Source organism: Ambystoma mexicanum, chromosome 3q (assembly GCF_040938575.1).
Source record: "Ambystoma mexicanum isolate Mex_15411 chromosome 3q, UKY_AmexF1_1, whole genome shotgun sequence".
NCBI classification, from domain to species: domain Eukaryota; kingdom Metazoa; phylum Chordata; class Amphibia; order Caudata; family Ambystomatidae; genus Ambystoma; species Ambystoma mexicanum.
In genome coordinates this window covers 450,067,992-450,093,589 of record NC_090926.1, presented here as the reverse complement: position 1 = coordinate 450,093,589, position 25,598 = coordinate 450,067,992, and the positions used below count along the sequence as shown (strand labels likewise).

The window sequence follows — 25,598 nt, the reverse complement described above, 5'->3', positions numbered from 1 at the left end:
TTCACGACCGCTATGCCCACTGGGAGCTGTAGTGCCTTGATCAGCCTGTCCAATAAGGCTGCGTGCTGCACTGGTATGCCATCTGCTCGGAGGTAGCCGCTCCTTTTCCAGCGCACTAAGCCTGCGAGCACTGTTGACGTCACATAGGCAGAGTCACTGTACACCATTGCTTCCTGGTCTGCGTGATTCTCAATGGCCAATGCCAATAATTCTGCAGCCTGTGCTGAATAGTGAGATGGTATTTGTGCACTAAGGAGTACTCGAAATTCTCCATTTGCAGTGTGTTTCATTACAGCGATGCCTGTATATCTTTGTCCATCGTTTTGATCAATTCTTGAAGAACCGTCAATAAAGACACTTTCTCCTTCTGCCAAAGCATTTTCTTTCACCCTGGGAATTTCATCATATAATTCTTCATAGTTTGCACAGTCATGGATCGGTTCTCCTTCAGTGACTGGCTCTGCTATAAACATAGCTGGGTTCACTATCTTACATCGGACTACTTTAATTGATGGATTTGATATGATCACTTCATAAGCAGAAGCTCTTTGAGATGTTAGCGTACCCTTAGGTTTCTCTAGGATAGCAAATAGTGAGTGCTCGACGTACAACGTCATTGAGCATCCCATTACAATGGTTGTAGCCTTCTGTATGGTGAACGCCGCGGCAGCTTAACTTTGTTCGCACGGGAAATGGCCTTTCATAGCTGTGTCCAAATTCCCACTGTAATATGCCAGGGGCTTGTACCCCAATGTGGTTCTCTGTGTAAGCACTGCCGTCATAATGCTGCCATTCGTGTGTGAAAACAGGTAAAATTCCTCTGCATAATTGGTAATCCCTAAAACTGGTGCTGTGCACATAGCTTTGTTGAGTTCAGAAAATCCTTCCTCCATGGTCTCAGACCATTCAATTTTTTCTTTCGTCACTTGGGCCTTCTTTAGGGCCTGAAGTAAAGGCTTAGTGTAAGAGCTAAAGTCGAAGACCCATGCCCTGACATAGTTGCACAGGCCTAAAAAGCTCTGCATCTGTTTTATCGTGTGTGGCTTAGCCGTGTTCAGCATGGCTTCAGCCCTTTCTGGGGTCACTCTTTTTCCCTCATGTGAGATCAACTGGCCTATTTACAGCACTTCTTGTTGACAATATTGTAGCTTTTCCTTGTCAACCTTAAATGCTTTCTCAGCCAGTATAGTCAATAGCTTAACAGAATCGTGCCTGCATTGCTCCGCTGTCGTGCTGCAGATTAAGCTGTCATCCACGTATTGCAGGACAACGCTTTCTAATGCAATATTGCATAGGTCCATCTGCAGGACTCTGTTAAAAATAGAAGTGGACTCACAGTACCCTTGGGGTATCCTCGTACTTTTCAGACACATCTGTCTGAATGTGAATGAGGTTAGATCTTGTGAGTCACAGTGCAACAGGATTGAGAAAAATGTATTTTTCAGTCAATCACTGTGAAAGATTTTACCTCAACAGGTATATTACATAGAATTGTAGCCGGGTGCGGGACCAGAGGGAACCCGCCTCAACAATATAATTTATTGGGCGTAAATCCTGAATTAGCCTCCAAGACCCTCCCTTTGATTTTCTGATCCGATAAACCGCAGTATTGCATGACGACTCTGACGTCACTAAGATGCCTTGCTCCATCATAGCCGAAATTGTCTTAAAAATCCCTTCATCTGCCTCTCTGGACATGGGATATTGTCGGGCTCTTGGTAGAATTGCTCCTGGTTTCAATTTGATTTTCACTTCTCCAACCCCTGCAATAGGCCTATGTCATAGGGTCCTGTGGTCCACACTGAGACAGGCACGTGGGTCATGTCATCATTAAACTGCTCAGGACGGTTTCGTGCCAACATCATTATCTGAGGCACTTCTCTTTTGATCATTCTCATCCAAAAGGTGAGACTCACTTCCACCATTTATCTCCCATATCTGCTTGCTCTTCAAACAGATTGTCATCAGTGATGCCAGTCAATCGATGTCCTTCTTCAATGGCAATTACTGTGCACCATTGTCAGCCTTCACCGTCATAACCATCTATCAAGCCCATTCTCCCTCGTACTACAACTGTGTGTATCATCAAGGGAAATACTTGTCCATTCTCCTTGTGCATCGGTATTCTTGGTCTAAATAGAAACTCATCTGGGGTTCTAATGATTTTGTCTGCAAGGCCTGGCAGCCCTGCCATTAGCACAAGTACTCCGTACGCAAATATTTCTGGCTCTAATGGTATAGCCCTCATGGCTGTGTGTCCTGCGTATGCTCTGATCATTTCGTATACGTTTGAATAGTGCATTCCTGGAGTTGAACATACTGTGCACTCCTCCGTGAATGAGATTGTCATATTTAACTTTGTCATTAAATCTCGACCCAAAATGTTTACTGGGGTCTGTCGTGAATATAATAAAGGCACATTCATTTCACATTCTCCTATAGAGACTGGAAGTGCGTTTGTGAAGGGAACACGACTTGTAGCTCCTGTGAAACTCTGAGTATTTATGGCCTTGCCGGACAAGCTAACCTTCACGTATGCAAGAGCATATTGCATCCGTGTCAACTAAGAAGGAATATTCTTTATCCCCTATAACGACATCCACCCTAGGTTCCCGGTGAGGGTCTGGTGTCACTGATAGGATAGAACACATCAGGGTTCCCAGTGAGCTGCCCTAATCCATGTATAGCTTGGGCCCACCGTGGGCTGCTGGATTTCCCCCATTGGCAGAGTTATTTCCCATTCCAGGGTTCATGGTCTGCCCTGAGCTCATTGTGACAATTGCAGCGGTGACTGTTGGGACTGTCCTTGTGGAAAACTCACTATATTCTGAGGTTGCAAACTGTGTTGCTCTCCTGGCGCTTGTTGCTACACTGTGTGATTTTGTGCAATACCTGCTGTAAACAATGCAGATGGATTCTCCGTGCCTGCTCCCGTCCCTTGGTCGTTCTGCACCATGCCTCGGTTTCTGCATGTGTGCGCTAAATGCCCTTTCATCCCATACAGCCAACATACTGGTGGTGGGTGGATCATTTGCCCATTTGACATATCTTGATTACCATGCTGCATATTTTGAAAACCTCCTTGACTAGTTTGGAAACGTCCCTAATTGCTCTGCCATCCTCTTCCTCTATATCCTCTTCCCCTTGGGTAAAACCCTGCACTGCCCTGGTAATTCTGTTGTGGATTATTGACCTGCTGCATGCTCGATTCAGCTGTGCTAGTTATCATGCTTCAAGAGCATATTTTGACAATTTCTGCTGCACCAGTTTCGCTTCCTCACCCTTTCGTGCAGCTTCCTTTTTGCAATTCTTTTGTTGCAGTAGCCTGCAATAGTGTGCGATGGTCAGTTGTATTTCTGCCCAAGGTTTAGCCTCGATTCCTACCAATTTCTTGAGCTATTTATGTACTGGCTCTGGCAGCCCTTGGCACAATATATGGTAGAACACAGGTATAGATTTCGTCCCAGATTCTTGAGTCTCGAGTACCCACGCACCTTGAAAATTCTGTATGTAAATCAATGGATCCTCAGACTCCTTCATTTTACGTATCATGATAGCTTCCATATCAGAAGTGTCTGGGTAAAGCACTCGTAGTGCCTTCCATACTGCGGCTCTGCAATTGTTAAATGGAGCTCTGTCATGCGCGGTATTGATTGTGGTCACACCGGAGTAACCCGCCCTTATCCACACATCGTCTTCTCTCTCACCAAGTTTGCCGATTAGAAGACCCTTGATATCCCCTATAGCTAAGGTATTCCTTCCTGTAATTTTTTCTAACTCGTGTATCCATTTTCCAGCTCCCGATGTCAACATTGGAAACTTGTTTTTCAAATGTTCTCGATCCATGTGTGGCCATGGAATATATTGTGGTCTCGCCCCCCCTTTCTCTAGTAACGGAAATTGGGATGAATAGCTCTATCTCTCTTCACTCATTGTTCTCCTGTCTATTGCAGGGATAATATTCCCACATCACCGCCTGCCTGGCAATGACCTAAGCCTGTCCACATAGGATGGTGATGACACCCCCCTCTGAAAGTGAGATACTTCTTTGTGTCGGTCTGACTGTGTGGCTGACTCTGATGCCCTCTGCGCAGACTCGCTAGTGTCTGACCATCGTATCCCTTTCTCCCTTGGGAGTCATCTTTCGCTCCTTCTCTCTTCCTCCTTTTCCTCGTGCTCCTCTCTTTCTGAGTCGGACATTGTCTGTGCCCAACTCGTGCCACTTCTTGTGTCTTTTTTATTCCTACTTATTTCTAGTCTATCCAGGGATAGTTCTCTATTCCCACTACTTTGGGAAATCCTCACTGTCGTAAAGTTGAGTGCTCTCTAGGTGCTCATCTTCCCCCTCCCCTTAGGGTATTTGTTCTAACCCCATTTCGTCATATATTCTATCGATCGTTTCTCCGATGGTTCTGGTGTTGAAGTCATCTTCAATATTTGCCCTAGATGTGCCTGGTACTGAATTGTACTCAGGAAATAATTCTTCGATGTCTTCCCAATCTACCACTGGATCAGCTTTTTTAACCTCTCTCCCCAGATATTCAAGATTGCATGCTCTCTGTCTTCGCTTACGTTCTACATCGTCATCAAATTCTCTGCGCTTCCTTGCCTCTTTTCTGACCCTATCTTCTTCCTTTTTCTTTTCATTTCTACTTTCATCTACCCTTCAGATTTCCTCATCCCTTCGTCTCTTTATTCTCTTCTCTCGTATTCTTTGCTCTTCCTCTGACCTTTGCTGCTGTTGTCTGTCTTGATCATTGGCTGTTCTCTGTTTGCGATTGAGCTGTCTTTCTTGCTCTTCGCAATATAGCTGTTCTGGCCTTTGTCTATATTTCTTTCTTATTCTTTCATCTCTTACTTCTTTCTCTTTCTCTTTTGTCTGTACATCATCTAGCTTCTCTCTTTGCTTTGCATCATCAATGCCTTTGCCATCAGGTTTCAATAGAATTTGCCCTCCCATCCATTCGTTTTTTGGGACTGCTATCTCATCAGTTCTATCTTCATTTTCGTTCCATCTTTTGCCTTCTCTCTTCTTATTGAGAGATGCACTTGTCTGTGTCTGGTCCCTTCTTTCATCATCATATCTCTGCATGTACCTTGGGACTGTGGAGGTGATATCCTTATCCTTTCCTTTCTCTTGATTTTCATCACTACTTTGCGTAGGTGGCTCATATGCCAGGTTGCTCTACCCTGTAGCTGCTTTATGTTCTCTCAGCGGGTATAACCCCTCGTCTTCATTTTCTTCAATCTTTGTTTCGGCTGGGGTGGGTGGCGTGGTAGGCGTCTCATTCCCCTCTAAACATACATTAAGTATCCAATCTATTGGCGGCTCCTCTTCCTTTCCCTGTTCATACATTTTCCAAAGCTCTAGAACAGCTAGGCGTTTGTCTAACTTTTTTCCTGTGCAGTGGCATGCAAGTATGTCGTCATGTGTTGCAAAACAGCTTTAGATAAGGACCTGCCCCTTGCCCATGGCATAAACATTTTGTGGGCGGTCCCCTTAACCCGCTCTGTACTGTATTTTTTCAGCTTAGGTGCATGTTTCGGGAATTGTTTGCATAGGTGTGCCAATGGAGTTATGTCTTCCATGCTTAAATCTGTTCCCTTTCTCCTTATATAACACTTGTCAAAGCTTCACGTGACTTAAACAGTTCCAACAATATGAGCAAGCACCAAACACTGCAAGCTCCAATCCCGATTTTTTCACAAAAAGTTATATCTTCTATTTTACTCAAAAAACATCAATCCGTATACTATATTATCTCAGCTATTCAATCGCGTAACATTTAAATCAGTTCTTCTAAAGAAAATGTTCAACTTATGATGTCACAACAAACAACATGTAAGACAGGAGTTTAACAGACTAGACGAACACCAGCTGGTCACATATATCTCTGCCTCTAAATTTTACCCCGACATTGAGTTTAAACGTATCCCTTTCACAGCGTCTTTAATCGCTGTGGTAGTCTATTTGTTCCCCTTTATTTGGGACTCTGGATACACGTTTCTTCTAGCCGCTATATTAGCGTAGGAATAAGGCAAATCCTCTCACTTCTCGGGTGTCTTCCCCGGTAACCTCTCTCTTCTCGGGTGTCCTCCCTGGTATCTTTCCGTTAGTTACTTCTCAGTTGCTCTTGAGTCCTTATTCCCTTCCCCTTAGATATATGCATTCTTCTCTACTTCTAGCTATGTTTTGTTTTCCCGCCTCCCTCCGTTACCTTTTCCCTTTACTTGTTCTAAAGCATGCACTTTTGCCAAAACACTCAGTTTTTTTCACTCACCGTTCGCATGGTTCCTCTCTGGACCCTCGGGATCACCACCTTCGTTACCACCTTCTTCGGCGATTCTCCCGCTCAGGTGCCTGTAGGAATGTGAAGGGTTTACATGGGGAAATACAGGTCCCTTCAGACCTTGTCCTGCAGCTTTATTTCTTACACTACCACTGTCTACGGGGAGCTTCACGGTCTACTCAGCCGAATAGCAAAGGACTCGTGATATATTGCCAAAGACCTAGAGTTACTTTATGTCGACGGTCAATGGGTGTCTTATTCTAATCGATAATCGATACCCATCCTCTGCAACCAAGTGTACTCCGAGACCCCCGGCCGGCCCATAGAGCCGAGGCTTGCTCAGAAGTACTTTAAGACGAGATAGCTGCACCCTTGAGGTGGATGGGGTGCAGATTCATTACTCCAACACCAATCAATAAGGACAACTCAATGGTTTGGCAAAGGGAGTCTGTTTAATGACAAGTACAGAAAACGAGGAGTCATAGATATCAGCAGTGATGCGATCGTCCTTCTCGCTTCAAACTCCAACGAACTTCATACAAGTTGTAACATTTATACTCAAAAATCGTCATCATTGACGTGTAACACTCAAAAGTTAACATGCAATTTTGTTGGTTAGGAAAAGGTAACTTTACTTTAGGTACTATATCTGTATATGGTAACGGAGTGAGGGGATTGGGTAAACACTGTCAGGTGGGCATCTAAGCCCTTCCTTCAAACATGACTACTCTAGACGTCACTAAAAGTACGACGTCTCATTGGTTCTACTAACTATAGGACCCTAAATTATTTGGTCCACTGTGATTAGGTTGACACCAACCCCATGCATACTTTTCCACTTTGCTTAGTAGCACGCAGAATGGTCAGCCAGGTGCGGGGTGCCCCTTAGTTACCCGGCCTTCCTCTGATTATGGTTACAATCAATCATCACTTTAGTGTCCATGTGTCAATTAGTTCACTGTGGTTAGCCTCGAGACTGCATCTTCTGTCTGGAAATGTTCTGATATCTCCGCCTGGTCAGGTGCCAAGCATAGGTGTGAACCCTTGCTTCTTCTTGCTCGGCTGGTCACGTGATTCCTACACCGGGAATTTGTCTCTTTTCTCTCAATTTGTGTATTTGATTCTCATTTAGCCCACCATCTGCCTACGTCTTCTTATCTCGACTTTTAAGAGACAGGATATTCTGTTCTCAGTTTCAATTAGATGTAGTTACTGTTCGCTTCTTTTATTAGTATGACCGTGGCTTTCCTGGCACGAGTTGCCTCTGCCGAGTTTCGATTCAGCCATCTCTTCTCGTTTTGCTAAATATGAATATTTTCTCATTTGGCCTTTAGTAACCTGGGTTGATTCTGCTTCTTGTGCAAAGTAGAAATACACTAATAATACTGTGCTTTGTTTTGAGGTAGATTATGTATAACAGCACTTGCTGCACTATTTTTCGACTAAGCATAGCAAGCCGCACTGTTTTCTTAGCTTTCTTGTGGTTCCAAGCATATTTACAGGTGTAAACTGGTCGAATAGCTTCATCTTCCTTACAGCTTTAAAACTCTTTGCATTTTGACATCGTCCTTTCACTTTAGGTTCACGATATCCTTATTCATGGCGTTTTGTCTTTTTGCATGACTCTCGGGTCGTCAATTCTTCTATCTGTAAGTCAGTCTGGGTTCTTGTGACATCACCATTCGTCTTCCATTAAGACCTTTTTGGTTTCTTCCGGGAATGTACTTAGGCAATCTTCATTTCGTTTCATTTATTGGTAGGGTTTTCTCAATGGATAGCTTACTGTGCATGGTTTTCTGGGCATTGGTACTTCAATAGGTGCTGTTCTTCTGAGCCCTACTGCGGCTCTCTGCTGGTTTATTTGCTCATCATACGTCGCATATTTTGGTGTGAACTTTCCTGGTACTTCAAAATGGACGATTGGAGTGCAGGCTTTATTTGGGACCTCCTCTACACTGTTAAGAAACCAGAACCTAAAAGGAAAATAACATAAGATGACTAGAAAGAAAGACTAGAAAAAAACAAATATAAATAAAATCAGGTTTAAAATGTCTCAGTGCAGGAGACAGCAGGCCGTACCTGTCGGTACATGAGCTATCTATCCAGCGTGCACCAATTTGCCAGAAGTTAAAATGATAGGCCCAGGTACTCACACTATTAGGCAGCTATTGCCATCACATACCTAAGTATTCACGCTATTTCTAGATGTTGCAATCCTATATTCAGGAACGCTCACCATGTACCATGTTTTCCCATTAGACGCTCATTCACTTACACCATTTTGCAGGTATTGGTATACTTTGTCTAGATAGTGAAACATAACTGTACCCCCCCCCCCTCATAGCTTACCTTTGTCGCTGGTCTTCCCCCACAGTGCTATGAAGTAGTTTCAAGGTATTCTTTGTAACCTAACCCAGCCTAACCTTACTAAATATAGCTGGGAACTGCCTTCTTTTTCACCACCGCCTAACTATTTCCATATATTTCACACCCGTCTTCCATTCTTCTGCAGGAGCATTTGGAACAGCATTATGTTCACCAACAGAAGAGCGCAGTTGGCTCTTGCTACATTTTCCATTGAAACAAAATTGTGGGACAATAGATAGCGCAGCAGCAAAAGACGCTTTTGTGGCAGACACATCTAGGAGAGTGCCCTTCATTTAGACAACGAACAAAAAGATGGCCGAACATGAATTTGTTTTAAAAATATTGTTGTATATATTGTCTACTTCTTCATTTTAAGTACAAAACAAAAAAACAGTATTTAAATTGCAATGATTTAATTATCTTAGAGGAGAGGTGCAGTGCGGGGTAGCAGTAGAGGAGCAAAGAGGTGCAGGGGGCATATTATGGTGTTTCGCCCTGGGTGCAATATTGTCTAGAAACTGCCTTTTTATGGGTGGGATCCACCTTAAAAACCTCTCAGCAGAGCACTAAGCCATTGGCTACATCGTTGGAGGTAGATGGATATCAGCAGGCCAGGCTTTTGTCCTCTGCCTCTGTCCATGTGGTGGTCAACAATGTTAATGCAAAGGCTCCCTGCTCTCCCAGGAAGGGGATGCCTGATATCCCCTTACCCCCAACTGTGCTCTGGGCAGTCGCCTGCTTTGCCCGCCCCTAGAAACGGCCTGAGTGGAGATGAGGAAGGGAGTGATCCTCGACATGGATGCAGCCACAATGCTGGAGCAGAAGGTACCCTCTGGGAGCACCTTGAAAGAATACAGGGGCACATGATGGTCTCCGGTGCTGATGCACAGTAAACAAGACACCTTTTCACTAGTTGTATGTAACCTTCATTGTCATCGTCAAGTGGCGCCCTCAAAGACACAGACACTGTGATTATGGGTCGGTCGGAGAGCCCTGACCAGGGCAGAGCCTCACATTTTCTTTTCCATAGTCACGAGGGGAACACCTTGCATGTCCCCTCATTTATTATAATAAACCTCATCTGCCCTCACATTAACTCATTGATCAGAACACAACCACTGCTAAGGCAGGAGATGGGAGACATAAGGCTAGTTCCATGCACAGCGGTCCTGGTCTTTACATGTGTCCAACAATTCCAGCATTCTAGCTCCACTGGGTGTTGTATGTTTCTTATACTCCTATCACTGTGCCAAAGACCAATATAGCTTCCTTTAGGCACCCCTCCCTCACCCGACCTACACAGGAGCAGAGCAGATGACAGACGGAGCACCACTTCCAGAGGCAAGCCATTCAGTTCTTTCAGAAGATGTCAAACCCTTTGCCCATGTGAGAGAATGCAGCAGGAGCTGGAGGGGGGAGCCGCTGTATGCCCACCAGAGTATTAAGTGGAAGAAGGCTCTTGCATTCACTGTAGCTATAGGATGAGGCAGAGGTCTGAACACACTCAGCGCTGGCTGAGCAAGCTGAAATCCCACCAGCACACTCTCCTTGCACTTCATGGCTCATAACATGGAACAATAACATTAAAATAAACATAGCATTTCTGGGAGCTGGGGCAGGCTTTCGCTGAGTAGAATGGTAGTAGGAATGACTTCAGCCCGACATCACTTTGCTGATTATTTCTACATTACAACAGGTGTTATGGGCCTCATTACAACCTTGCCGGTCCGGAAACAACGGTGCCGGCAAGCTTACTGGCACCGTTGTTTCTGGACCGGCAAAGTACAAGTCTGCCAGCGGGTGCCCCACCGCCCAGCAGGTCTGACTTGGCAGGCAGAACGGCACCCGTCTGCAGAGTTTCACAGAAGCACTGTTATTAACGGTGCTGGTGGTTCTGTTGTCCTCACTCCTATAGAGTCTGAATGGGGAACACCATTTTAACGGCGCCTGACTTCCTGGCCGCCGGATTTGGAATCCCCCAGTGTTACCGGCAAATCAGGTGTCAGTAAATCTTTACGGGTCTGACAGCAACCGGCTGATATCACAGGCACGGGTACCACCCGTGCTCGTATTGAGGCTGGTTGGTTTTGCAGTAGGAAATCTTGTAACATGCGTCTGTAATAGGTGGTTATGTAGACATCCTATGATAAACATTGCTTTTAGGTTAAACATTCCCAGAGATGGGAAAGTCTTTGGAATGCGTCTCACTTGCCATCTCTGTTCTCTTTCCAGATGAAGAGGAGCTTTCCAATGAAGACACCGTGGAGCGGATTGTCAAGTGCATCATCCAGAATGAAGGTGAGATCTCCAACCCATCCCTTTGATTGTGCACCACCAGCCACAGCTTACCCAAATCTTTGCCCGAGTGCTGGGTGACTACTGGGTTTCACTTTTCTCCTTCTCTCTGTTAGCAAACACGGAGGCGCTGAAGCAGATGCTGGGAGAAACCGAAAAGGAGACACCCGCTGTACCCAGGTAAGGGACAAGGAAGGCCTGTGCAGGGCCTCTCCCTGGACCATTTCACCAATGAGACTGTGAAGCGCAGTGCAGCCAGCTCTGTCCATGTCTATCCTTGTGTGGCGGTTCTCCAGATGGTCCAGTTTTGGCAGCTTCTACCCTAATCACATTGTTCTGGAAGGAGGCCTATAGGCTGAACTTTGCCCGTCTTTCATCGTTTTGCCCATTCAGCAAAGAATAATGTCCTTATCATCACTTTTGTGTTCATATAATTCAGACCATTTTGGAATTAATTGGGCCACCTGTGTCACTCCAAAACTATTTGTACCATTTGAAAATAAAGACATCACCTGTGCCACTTGCACAGCAAATGGGTCAATCAAGAGAGGCATTGGTGATATTGCTGGCAGTCCACCAGCATTAGGATATTTCTGGATGGAAGTTGCAACTGTCCCTCCAACTCAATTGCTACAATTCTGAAAGGAATACACTTACCTCTGAGGGCCATTTTAAGGAAGTTCTGGCTGCAGCTGCAGACATCTTTAGACTCCCCATTCCTAAATAAAGTGGAGGAACCTGGGAATCTCAGGTTGTGCCACAACACTTTCATTGCGATCACAACCCACAGCTTGATATGTTGCCCTGGCAGTGATTAAAATAAGCCTGGGAACTCTTTTGAAGTGTCCTTGACCCGGAAACAAGTTCCCTTATCCCCTTTATCCATGCTAAAATGAGAATAATAAAAAAGACATATTAAGGGCAAAATTAAAGCAACATTAGCTGTCCACCATGACAGGTAAGGGATTCTTTGTAACAACATGTTACAGAGTCAGGACACAGATCAGCCTCACAGAATGCACTAGTGCTCAAGCATGAATACAAGAGATAGAATGGAAGCATTGAAGAAGGTGCATTTTCCATAACATAAAGGATACATATTAAAAGTTACTAGGAAGGTGCACCTATCGAATCATAGCCTCAGATTATGAGAGGGCTGGGATCTCAAGTGATGTTGCCATGAGTAAGCCAAGAAACCAATGACTTTGTGGTGTGCATTATACCAATGGTCACTATTATAGGTTTTGGCTATTAGGTGGTGCTTTAGCGCCACCTTTCAGCTGAAACTCTTGCATTTGAGTACAGATAGGAGGGAGATGAGATGTGGGAAGCGACACACAGTCTGTGGTTGTTGTTTGATTGTTTATCCACACATTGTCCATGATGATCCCTAAGGCCATTTTCACCCATGACCCATCCGCTCCGCACCCAAAAAACTGCCTCATGGGATCTCTTTGAATTACCTCTATCATGCAGTAACATAAAACCCAAGGCCTGCTTGTGTTATAAACAGTCTTCTTCTGATAGTTTATGGTTTAATTTAAGCTGTAAATGTGCTACTGGTGCAATAGAAATGGTTTAACCAAATGTGTCTTCAGTAACTAGATGCATAAGCAATATGTGTGTCCTCACATCGGTTACTTGCACTGAAGTCCAGTGCTGGCTGTACATTGGTTTTAGATAGGCATTTGCCAAGCAGTGACATCATATGCCCAGCACCTGGCACCATTATCCAGTTGCTGCCATCCTGTGACCAGGTATTATCATAGTGGGAGTGGCTGGCAAATGCCTGTCCCATGCCTACACAACAGCCAAAACTGTTGCCTTTTCCAATGCGTATGGTATATGAGTGAGGATTGTTGAAGAGCATAACCTTAGGGCTAAATCATTGTTAGGGGTGGACAATTTTGAAATATTAGAGACTGACAATTTTGACAGGTTAGGTATTATGAGAGTAAATTAGTTACCTGCAATCAGCAATTGTGAAATATTAGTATGTTGTTTCTGAGGTCTTGTCATACAGCAAGTTGCCATTATTTGTGAATGTTTGACTTTCATTACCTAAAATGTATACTCTGTTCTGTAGACATGACTTCGAAAGCACAACACACATTATACAATAACGTGACAAAAAAATGCATATAGAAACATGCCATGTAAAAGGAGAATCAATATAGCTTTAATTTCTAAACGTTACCATAGATTTAAGGCCCCGTTAAGTTCCCGTGCAGGTTTTACTGCTGTATTTTAAAGATTTCAACTAAGCAAACAAAAACGTATGTGATAACATCACCTACCTTTAGTTATTTTTGACACATACTTGCAGAAAATCATTCATAATGTGAGAACATTTAAACAATATGGCCCGAGCGGCGGGGGCATTACCGACTCAGGTAATACCCCAGGGCCCATAGTTATAGGCCCTTAACGAAGGCCCCGGGGCATTACCTGAGTCGGTAATGCCCCCGCTGCTCGGGTCATATTGCTATTAGTACCCGGGCCCGCATTATGTGCGGGACCGGGGCACTAAAAGCATTTTTTTCTGTCCCGAAACGCTGTGGAGTTTCGGGACAGAAAAAAAAAAGAAACGACCAAGAAAATGGCCACCATGGAAAGGGAAATGGAGTTCGTTTTCCCTTTCCATGGCGGTCATCGGGAGCGGACGCGCTGTGAACACAAGTGTTCCCAGCGCGTCCGCTCCCGAAAAAGGATCAAAAAGAAGGTAAGTGGGGTTGGGAGGGCGGGAGTGGGAAGGGAATAAAAAAAAAGTTTAAAAAAAAGTACAAAAAAAAACGTACCTGCGTCCCCGGAGAGGGACGAGGGAAGCCTCCAGCCGTGTGGAGGCACAGAGTGGGGCCCCGCTCCGAGTCTCCACACGACTGGAGGCTTCCCTCGTCCCTCGCTGGGGAAGCGGGAACAAGAAGGTAAGTGGGGGGAGGGGGGAGGAGGGAGGAAAGGGAATTAAAAAAAAAAAAGCCTTACCCGAGTCCCCGGCGGGGTCGAAGGCAGCCTCTCAGCCGCAGGGAGGCTCGGAGTGGGGATGGCCCTGCTTCCAGCCTCCTCATTGGCTGAGGGGCTGCCACGCCCCCCGCCGAGGACAAGGCGGTTGGAATCCTGGCCGAGAATCAAATGATTCTCGGCCGGGTAAGGACCCGGCGAGAGCCAATCAGAATGCGTGTTGCATTCTTCTTGACTCTCGCCGGGTACTAATATAGAAAAAAGAACGCGTCTGTCAAATAAGCAGTCCTGAAAATCTGATTTACAGATGCATGTGACATCCGATATGCTTGCTTCAGTAAAGGACCCTCTCCACTCACATCATATGCATGCCAAGAAAGAACAGGCAATGGGCCCAGCAATGCCACTGGAATGTGAGAAGGCACACCTCTTCACTGATGGCAGCACACTACTACAAAGTTAGATGAGATGATCTGGCTGGCCATAATCACAGTATTGTTAGGTGGCAAAGTTGGAACATAAGCCTCAACACGTTGGTTCCACTTCCTTGAATTTGGTTACATCACCACTTACGCAATCGCCTCTACTGACTAGTGCTTCATTGTCTTTAGCGGCGGCTGGGCAGTTTTCACCATCCCTGCTTGGAGTCATTGAGCTCTTGGCCTGCCCACTAGTATTGCTATGTTAGTGTTTTAATAACAAGCGCTTTCTGGTGGAGGTACATTCTGCTACAGGACATTGGGCTGTACCCTCACCAAATATACTTAATGTCATCAACCTCAGAGAGAGGAAATTCGAAATGTGCCTTACTGGTGGTTGTAACTATTTTATAGCTTAATACAACAGATCTATGCAACAAGTGCTTCAGAGACAATGGCCCTCATTCCGAGGTTGGTGCTAGTCAAGGCGCTACTAGCGCCATGACTAGCACCAATAGCGGTACCGCCACCGTCGTGGTGGTATGGGGATTTACCAGTCCATTCCGCCCTTTGCAGGACCGATAAGTCCTCATTTGAAATGCCATTCCCCATTCCCATTTGAGCCCCCATAGGGCTCAATGGGAAGGGGGAAGGCGGCAATAACGGTACCGTAAATTACAGCACCGTTATTGACCCCGGTATCCCTTTGCAGGTCTCGTCCTTAATGCCTGCTAAAACCAGGCGTTAAGGAAGGACCCACAAAGGGACCTCAGAATAGGGCGCAAAGGGATTACCGGCACCGGTGTCATTACGGGTGCCCGGTATCCCTTTGCGCTGGGGTCGTAATGACCCCCAATATATTCCCCAGAGAAAAGGTGACAATGCTACCTACACGAGTTGTGCTACAGCGACTGCTCAAACTGTAGGCACTCAGTGAACACAGATCGCATTACAGACTTAATTGTAGTTGTCATCAACAGCCAGGCAGCAGGGTCAGAGCCACAGCGGGGCACTACCCAATCCCATGTCATATGTTATTCATGTTTGGTGAAACATGTTCACTCGCCACTTTGTTACAGGCAGGGTGACAAGGGTGACCGCTGTCCATTGCTGTAGACACTGTCTTTGATAGCTATAGAAGGGAGGGTCTAGAATCAAATGTGTTCACCCTCTTGTCTATGACCACCAGTTGTCAGGAAGCACCTGGCAGTCTGAAGTGCTGAAAGCCCTTGATAGGTCCTATGACAAACCTTCCACAACAAGCTGGTCAAGGGATAGATTGGTGCCCTTCTGTTGCTGCACAGATCGGTGCCACTCCGCGTGGTGCTGCGCAGAATTCTGCCCCCACCTTGATGCTTACAGACCATCATGCTGCTGTGAGCACCTGGTAAAGTGCTACAGGCGACTATACTCGTCCTTTATGCCTAGGAATGCATGTCCCTGGCACCGTGTATATGGCTCCTCGCCTCATTCAACTCTTTCTCTGGGCAGAGACTTGCCACAGCCACACCTCACACGGACACACCCCAATCTCCTTTCCAGGTTCTAACTTCCGCATCTGTGGTCCCCCTTTGTGGTATGCTGCTCCTGCCTGCTCTCCCATGGCATCGTCCTGCTGCCTTATACATTGATGGCTTCTTCTGCCTTCAACATGCATTGTACACAATGTTCTGTCCAGCGAGATGCCCACAGGGATCTCAAAGAGATGTACCAAGAACTCCAAAAAGCGTCTCACGTTTGGGTCGTGTGGGCCAAGCTCAGTCTACTATAGAGCATGAGAAGTGCAAGTAGGGAACAATCACTCAAGCAATTCAGTTAAAAGAGCAAAGAATGCAATGCGGTGTATGAAGATGATACGCTGACTATCCAAAGGCTACCTGACAACATCAAGGCCATGCATTCTCTTATGAGATCTCGTAGCATTTGCAGGGCTTGGCAGCATGCCTGTAACACCTCAGCCAATTGGCCCAAAGCAACGCGCACATACAAAGAGCTGCACACGTACTGCTCACAGCCAGGGCTTTGTCTCCTCAGGGAATGACTGGATCTAAAGCTGTGCAACCTAACCAATGCAGTTGGAAGGGGTGTGTTGTTGCGCCTCTATCCCAGGGATGACTGTTGAGGACAAGTCAGCAGGGAGAATAATGCAGCACCAAATCACAGTCAAGGAGAGCAACCTATGGGGCTGGACATCTCAAGAGCATGATTTAGGCAATAGCTACGATGAGAGACACTCTCAGGCAGTCGACACAGTCCCTCAATCCCGAACAGTGGGTAAGGGTAGCCACGTTGCACGGTAGGCCTTTACAGAGAATGTACTTTACAGGATAAGCTTTATTGAACAGCTTTCCAGGTAAGGACGCCCGATGAGGTGGCACAAGACATGCCTTTTTGTTTTCAAGGTAGTCTGCAAGCATCTTCATGAACACAGGGCCCTGTGAAAAGAGGCCTGTTCTGGGCTCTAAGTGTTTACGCAGGGATGACTCTTAAAAGTTAGATCGCCATATGTAAAGGATTATCCCTGTCTCTACATTTAGGATGGTGGTGATCTCAATATTGAAGGAACCATTCCAAAGGGCTACTGATATTCCAGGATTCAGAAAGTTCTGAGACAGAGCGTTCCTTATTTATAGAAAGAGGAGAGACAGCACAAAGCCAGGTATCCAGTCCACAGCTACTCTGACAGCAAACATCAAACTATACAGGAGATTTTCCAGAGGGGAGAAATGCCAAATACTGTCACACTGTCATTTCATTTAAGAGGTTGTATAATTTCCAGTGACATCTGTCACAACCATTTATGTCATGTTGGGAAGTTTTCGTTGCCACTCTTCAAGGCTAGTGTCAGCAATCATTTTGATAACACTGTTGCAATAGTACAAAGGTTTACTTAACTAGGCACTGATATATTTCAGAAGTGGTCTACATTTCCCAAAAATCTTTCCCTACTGTGATCTTTGCCACACGGCTATTCTTCTTTTGGGAAAATATATAAATTTTTAATAGTCTTTTAAAACACACTTCATAATGCAAACGTGATTTCCTGGTCTTTTCTACAGTATGAAGTAAATTCAGGTTCACATATTTTTAATTGAAGCTTGTCATTGTCTTTACTGAAAGTTACTGCAGTCAATTGCTGAACTTGTTATTATCTCAGAGTAAAATCATACATGATTTGTTTGTAAATTTCTGCCACCAATTTATTGAAAAGTTGTGATGACAAGTAAGTAGGACAAGATATATTCTGAATGGCAGCACTGTAAACAAAAACATGCCATTCTCACATAGAGTAGAATCATTCTAATAATCCAGATACTGCATAGGAAGTGTTAGTATTTCATAAAAAAACAGAAAATAAAATGGAAAATTGGCAAGCAGTGCTGAGATTTACTTGAGCCCCAAAATAGAGGAGCCACAAAGCTGTTTCTCTCCAGTCAAAAAGAAAACAGCAAGAGAAATATTCATACATTTGAGCACTTTGGAGTGGCTACTAGATGGCCTCACTGCACCTTTATTCCGCAGACTAGTCATTTGGGCGGCTGAGAAGTAAGTGCAGGTGGAATGTCTGTAAAATATACCTCTTGTCCTTCAGTTCAGATGGTGTGATACTTCTTACAGTCCAAGGCTGAATGCAAGCATACTTGCAAGTTCATGGTTTTGGTCGGATGGGTGACACCTGTAGATTACCTGTTGTAGGTGCAATGACCTACACACGTTCATATCCTGTTGTTATACAATCACTGACAGGGCTTGGGGAATACAGCTCTAAGTACATAGAATTCTCATTATGCAAACCTCTTGGCTGCGTCCAAAATCTTCCACTGTTTTCCAGGGCATTCACAGGCACACCAAGGTAGCGATCCCAAACAGTGTGTACAATAAGGTCTAAGCCAAGCACCCTTACTGGTCTAAGAACATCGCTGCTTGCCACATATGCTCTAAGCATGCTCTTAGCATGGCTCTTAGCATGGCCCAATAATCTCCATGTCTCTAAACCTTCCCAAAACAGCAGTCAAGCACTTTCACTGATGTGTTCAAAGAGCAGGCAAGGCAGGCTGAGAAAGGCGTTTCATGATCTTGGAAATGCTAATAGGAGCTGTGTGGGGGTTGACCTCTATTTACCTCAGCCCAAACTGGGCCCACAACCTGAGGAACTAGTGCATGTTTTGCACATAAAGCAAGTTCATTGTAAAAATTATCCGGGGAGCAGTTAGATGGTGTAGTAGGACCAAACTAACCTAAGTCTCAACAAACCACATCAGTTGACATCTTTTATTACAATCCAGCCCCCACATGTGATTGGACAAAACCATCTTCAAAGAAATCCCATCTTTCTCGAATTCCTGCGTTTTCTTTGGCCAGTTTTATCGTAACTATCAACTTCATCTCATGTGTAGACTACACCTCTTCTTAGGATTCCTTGTAGTGGGTCAGGATGTCAGGATTATTTAGTAAAACTTTTGTATGCACACATAATTCATTACTAGCAATAACCAGCCCAAGCTCTTTTACCCTTAATGTTTAATTTGCACATGGTTTGCATGAATATTCCCAGCAATATGAGGAAGGCTAAGTAAATAATTTCGGTTTGAGTTAGTGATGCTATCTCATGCCTCAGGTCATTGGTTTCATTGGATAATTCGAATCTAAATACTCATCGCTTTATCGCACATAGCACATCTGACAATACAAATGCAACTCCTGGTTTCTTATTAGCTAGCCTTGGGAATTGGTTCACCCTTTGTCTTACTGCTAGCCAAAACAAATAGTGAAACCCCTTCCGTCACGCTCCCATTCATCAGGAGATTACCTCTGCCGTCTGCTATGTTTATCAGATCATAAAACTCATCACCAGTTTCTACAGCTGAGCTGACCGCGAAGGTTGAAGTTACTTATTTACTGATTGAAAAAGCCCACTATATTGAGATTCATGAATTCCCCATGTGTGAATCGTGTTTATGTTACATTTGGTGGTTTTAACGTTTTGTCTTTCTGCACGTGCAAGATAATATCTATCAATCCTAGACAAACAGTAACTCTAAAAGTAACATATCCCATCCATAATTACCTAGACTGGATATATATAAAATTGCACATCGCGCCCAGTTTGCCGCCACCCCCAGTCATCAATATGAACCCCGCGTAATCATGGGGACCCTTCCTGACCACTCCAACAGCTGGCACACAAGCTCTGGTAAGGAATTCTCTTTGACATCAAGGGGAAAATGCATCTTCTTGGACACCTTAAAACATGAGTCATGTACCTCCATTGTGTTGCAAAGAGCATATGACCTCAGCTTGGAAATGTATTGTAGAATTCCGTTATTCTGTTGATGTACATTTCTATCCTTAAAAACACCTTTGATGAAATGTCTAGAGGTGATTTGCTGCCCATTTTACTTCAATGTTACATGATCAAATGTTAAAGAATTTGGCGTGAGACAGCCCAAATCATATTCCCCACTTTCTCCTGATTTCAGTATTGTTGATTTGGTGGCAAAAGCTTGTTTTTTCTTGTGATACAGTTTATTTACAACACATACACAAAAATAAGAAAAAAAAACATTCTGTCAACAAAACATATAAAATTAGGTTACAAACACAGATCGAATTAAATGCCACATTAAATAAGGAAAAGGAAAAGGAAAAAGAAAAAGGACGGAAGAAGGAAAGAAGAGAGGAAATATCAACAATCACTTAAATTTTCAATTTGAATACATTTCATTCACAAAATGGATTGTGGCTAAAACTAATAGAGTAATGTGAAGCCAAAAGCTCAACAAAGTGTTAATGTTTTTAACATGTATACATTTGTTTTTTAATTGATTCTCTCTTCAAATGTTACATTTTAGGCAGTAAATAATAAGATACTTCAATGTTTCAACACAACACATTTACACAGAGCTGACAACATCGCTCACACTTCCTGCCTTGCTCCCATAACTTCACCGGTATTTATAAGGATACGGCTTATACGCGAGAAGAAGGTCCTCATTTTCTTATTCAGGAATGTTATTAAATATTCACTGATCTAGTGTACTTGTTCTCTTCGTAGGTGCCATGGTAAAATAAGGGTAACCAGTTGTCCACAATGATCGCTTAACAAGATGTGGTGTTAACAGTAAGCAATGTAGAGATTGATTAGAGTTACCCAGAGTCTGGGCACAGCTAGTTTTCCATTTCTGTAACTCGCAGCAGCTTTTATGAATTCCCAAAGATGTATGTTCCTCAAAAGCGAGGGTTTTGGTGGATCCAATATTTTCGTTAAATGTCAGTGTCTCATTAAAAAATGACACGTACCTCACAGTTTTGATATATCAGGGCTGTGGGTCACATCCCATCAGAAGGGCTGTCTCAGGGCGTATGGGATGGGATGAAATTAACATTCTGTGACATGTTTTCTTTTAAAAATAAACAGAGCATGAGGCCCAATCGAGCCCACATGCACTTCCATAGTGTTCTTCTAGTACAGCTCAAAGGGCCTACCTACAGTCAGGCCACAGTCATGTTATCATGGGGCCGCAAAGAGAGGTTGAGATGCACACTCTATTTAAACGTAAACACGTGGGATTGAGGTGAAATACTGGTCTCAACCCTGCAGCGGAGCTCAACAGTAGAGCAGAAGTGCAGTGCAGAAAAAGAGCATAGCTTAACGGTTTGGAAAAAGGCAGATGGTTTCCTATACCTTTGCTGAATAGGGGAATGGCAGCTCCCAGTTTCTTTGAGTCCCACGGTGCCTGAGCACACATGCTTTTCCCCTTCTGAGAAACATCTTAAAGGTATTATCCAACATGCTAAAGCCCTCAAGGGGGAGGGGAGTCCTTATGGTGAGGATGAAGCAGAGTTCCTCTAGACTAAGCGAAAGTCACTTCTTATATGTGGCGTCTAAAATAACTTAGGTTGATTAGATCACATTGGGATAAAACTATTGGGTAAAAACTCCTGTGCATGTTACATGCTTCAAAGGAACAGCTACGCTTGCCACACATAGCAAAGGGGTCCTGTGATGGTTCATTGGTGTGGCTCAGACTCGGGATGCTTGTGGATACTGAGGATCCACCCTCCAACCCAGACGGTTGACTGCCATGTTTGTTGGCCAATGGGAATGGTGCTCTCACCAGACCTCTTCCCACTTCATCTTTCCAGATGCCGCCGGATGGCACTTTGATTGACAGGAGTAAATAGACATTTAGATTGAAAGGGGCAGAAACCCGTCCTTCTTGTGGCTCCTCTGCTTTGGCCGAGGTAAAGTAGAGACAATGCCATTTTAGCTTCAGATCCTAATGTATGTGTAATGCGGGTCATCACAAGTACAGTAAAGTAACAAACAAGTCATCCCATTTCATGCTTCGAGAACCATCCTGGGGCCCTCACGAGTATGGAAATGTGTGTGAGAGCAAGAGAGAGATAGAGAGAGCTAGAGAGAGCGAAAGAGAGCTAGAGAGAGCGAGAGAGCAAGATAGAGCGAGAGAGCAAGAGAGAGCGAGAGAGAGCCAGAGAGAGAGAGAGAACGAGAGAGAGCTAGAGAGAGGAAGAGAGAGCGAGAGAGAGCGATAGAGAGTGAGAGAGAGCGAGAGAGCACAGGAAAGAGCATGAGAAGGGGAGAGAGAGCAACAGAGAGTGAGACAGAGCGAGAGAGAGCGAGAGAGCAAGAGAGAGTGAGAGAGGGTTAGAGAGAGCGAGAGAGAGCTAGAGAGAGAGAGAAAGTGTTAGAGAGAGCGAGAGAGCGCGAGAGAGAGCGAGAGAAAGCGTGAGAGAGAGGTAGAGAGCAAGAGAGAGCGAGAGAGAGCGTGAGAGAGAGGTAGAGAGCAAGAGAGAACGAGAGAGAGCGAGAGAGTGAGAGAGAGAGAGTTAGAGAGAGCGAGACAGAGCGAGTGAGAGCAAGAGAGAGCTAGAGAGAGTGAGAGAGAGTTGGAGAGAGTGAGAAAGAGTTAGAGAGAGTCAGAGAAAGCGAGAGAGAATGTGAGAGAGAGCGCGAGAGAGCAATAGAGAGAGCGAGAGAGAGGTAGAGAGGAAGAGAGAGTGAGAGAGAGCAAGAGAGCGCGAGAGAAAGCTAGAGAGAGCGTGAGAGAGGGAGCTAGATAGAGATAGAGAGAGCGGGAGAGAGTTATGGAGAGTGAGAGATAGCGAGAGGGAGCGAGAGAGAGTTAGAGAGAGTGAGAGTGAGAGTGAGAGTGAGAGAGAGTGAGAGAGTGAGAGAGAGTTAGAGGGAGCAAGAGAGAGAGCGAAAGAGAGCTAGAGAGTGTGAGAGAGAGTTAGAGAGAGAGGGAGAGTGAGCAAGAGAGAGCTAGAGAGATCTAGAGATAGCAAGAGAGAGTGAGAGAGTGCGGGAGAGAGCATGAAAGAGCTAGAGAGAGCGAGAAAGAGCTAGATTGATGCACCGGGGCCTTTGCTTTACATGCACGGGTTTTATGGGCAGTTTACTGTGCTGGCCATTTTGCATGTATTCTCAGAAAGTCAGGGAGGGAGAGAGATACAGCAGGAGAGAGCGAGAGAAACAGCAGAGAGAGACGGAAAGGAGAAAGAGAGAGAGTGTGCAGGGTTTATGCCCTGTTCCTTGTCCTTTACAAGTGCTGTGTTGATGGGAAGTTTACTGCATGCGCCAGTGTATGTATTGTGAGAGAGGCAGAGAGAGACAGAAGGAGCAACTTTACTATCGAAACTTGTATATAGTTCTTTAGGAATTATTTGGGTCGGTTGAAAATTCATTTATTGCCGGGGGAGGTTGATCCTAGTGTTACTTTGTACATTTAATATTTGAATTGGATTGTTTCTCTTTGTATAAAATGTAAATGTGTGTGAGAGAGAGAGAGAGAGAGAGAGAGAGAGAGAGAGAGATAGCGAGAGAAAAAGAGCAAAGAGAAACGTTTTTAGGCGACAGCTCGAGCAAGACAGCGGGCAAGAAAGCAGACAGAGAAAGAGAGATAGCAGAGAGAAAGGGAGAGATGGGGGAGAGAGAGAGCAGAGAGACAGAAAGAGAGAGAGAGAGAGAGAGAGACCATAACCATAGCCATATTTTGTATTTGATGTATTTATTATTGTACAAAATGTAAATAAATATTTTTTAAGAGAGAGAGAGAGAGAGAGAGAGAGAGAGAGAGAGATGCACTCGCCCTTTTGCTTTACATGTGCTGTGCTGATGGGAAGTTTACTGCTGACGGTATTGTGCAAGAGTGGAGCTTGAACCACTGCTGCCCTTGCCCTCCTTATTTTTGTCTTTGTCTCTCAGGCCTCATTATAAGTTTGCCGGTATCCAAGCGGTAAAAACGCAAGGATATCGGCAAACGGAATTATCGTTACCGCCACTTGATCTGGTGGAATTACCATTGGAATACAAGTGGTGGTAAGGGTGGTAAATCCTCATTGCATGGAGTCCCATTGAACTCCACGAGGGATTTGCCGGTATTACGGCAAATCAGTGGTAAAACTGGCTATTTTTGACAGTGGTGGTGTCGGAATTATTCCTCCACACCACTGACAAACTTGTAGTTGGCTGGTGCGATAATGTGCCAGTATGCGTTAATACCGGAACCTTATTACTGCACCTGCCCACCTATATTGAGTCCCGTTTGCCTGTTTTGTGTGTGATGCAAGTTCTCACTGCAGTGGCTCATGCTGTACCAGGTCTGTGTGTATGAGGTAAGTCTGCACTGCAGCTTCGGTGTGAGTGGAGGGTGGACCGGTCATAAGCCATGCGCGTGGAGGGTGGACCGGTCATAAGCCATGCGCGTGGAGGGTGGACCGGTCATAAACCATGCGCTTTAAATAATGAAAATCTGACATACTTGCACCTGAGGACCACACCTGCTGCATAAAACATGAACGGGACCACACGCATTACACCGCCATATTAAACCGGGGCTATTATTAGACTTAAAAGCTTCAGTGGTCGCGCACACTCTTAGGCAGCGGAATTACACCGTGTCCAGCGCAGAGTGTACCCCCAAAGAGGACACGTTTCGCTTCCCTGCACAGTGAATAATTAAGATCCTTCCTAATAAACGTTCTCGTCGCATAAGGCAAAGCGAAAACACTTTTTTTGTAGCGAAAACACTATGTTTGCAGCATGTGCTGAGCTCATTGGCACGTCTTTGAAAGATAGAAGGGACCCGGCCGCGGACAGTGTGCCATGGAGAATCGAGAATCTTCTTTTCACTGCTGCGTTTGCATTCATCAGAGGCTTTGGGGCCTTTTATGGGACCTGCAGGCACGTTCCATAAATATATTACTGGGCATTCTCTTTAGAAGTCGAATGTGTTTATCTGTGATCCCTGGGGGAGATGTTACACTGACTTAGAAAAACAGCTGCAGCTCATTTCCTTAAAAGGCCAGGGATGGAGCTGCCGGTTGAGGGGTTTGGAAAACTGAGAGCATCCAGGAGCCACCTAGTAAAATAATGAATTGCAAATGGTGGGTAAATATGAACAAGAGGGACGCTACACAGCAGGGGATTTGGTGGGGGCGGGGGGCGGGGGGCAGGGGGATTCCTAGCAAGGCGCCGTGAGTGACATTGGAGACAGCAGGAACACAGCTTCAGGTTTCTGGGGTGTTGTTGGGAACCCAGACGCGGGTAGTAGCAGGTGCTTGTAGCTACCTACTGCCGCAGGGGGGCACCACAGAACACATGAAACATGAGGCAGATTTTGTTCCCTTACAGCGAGAAGGGGTCGGGGAAACACATTTCTGGTAAGGTACTAACACAAAATGGAGATGCCGAGGTTTACTGCGTGGGGGAAGGTGACTGGTATAAATGATCCAAAGTTAAGGACCTAACGTCCTGCATCCAGTCCCTATTCTAATTCTCAATACCTGGGTGTCCGTCCAGGGCAGTGATCCCCAAGTCACTCACCGTCACCGTGATTTTTGTCTTTGTCTTTGCGGATATCTTTTTCCTTGTCTTTCCGGTTGTCTTTTCCTGCTTTGTCCTTATCTATCTCGGGCCTCCCTGCTTCTGCGTTGTCTCATGGTGGGTGGGTTTCTATTGACACTGTTGCCAGGGCAAGCCCTCTATCATAACCCCGGCATCCGTCCACCTATGACCAACATACAACATATAACCATAACTCTTTGCCCTTTCACCCCCAGAAAGTGCAGAGCGAGACTTGTTTGTTTGTTGGCATAAGAAGGCCGCAGAATTTATTCCACAATACAAAACCCAAACTGTACATAACTGTGGAAAAACTTTGTCTGCCAGGTGCGGCGACTACTCCGTGTCCCAAGAACCTGCTTCCCCCTTTCCTTTCCCAAGAGTCCATCAGTAGGCCCAACT

The 25,598-nt window shown here is 45.1% G+C and overlaps 1 protein-coding gene across 1 annotated transcript in view; it reads left to right on the top strand.

Annotated features, from left to right (window-relative positions):
- The window catches only part of RELL2 (RELT like 2), a 430,484-nt gene that overhangs the window by 105,409 nt on the left and 299,477 nt on the right, over positions 1-25,598 (top strand). The window contains exons 3-4 of the mRNA XM_069654128.1: positions 10,890-10,955; positions 11,069-11,132. Of these exons, the coding sequence (XP_069510229.1) occupies positions 10,890-10,955; positions 11,069-11,132 (130 nt within the window). The remainder of the gene's footprint in view (positions 1-10,889; positions 10,956-11,068; positions 11,133-25,598) is intronic.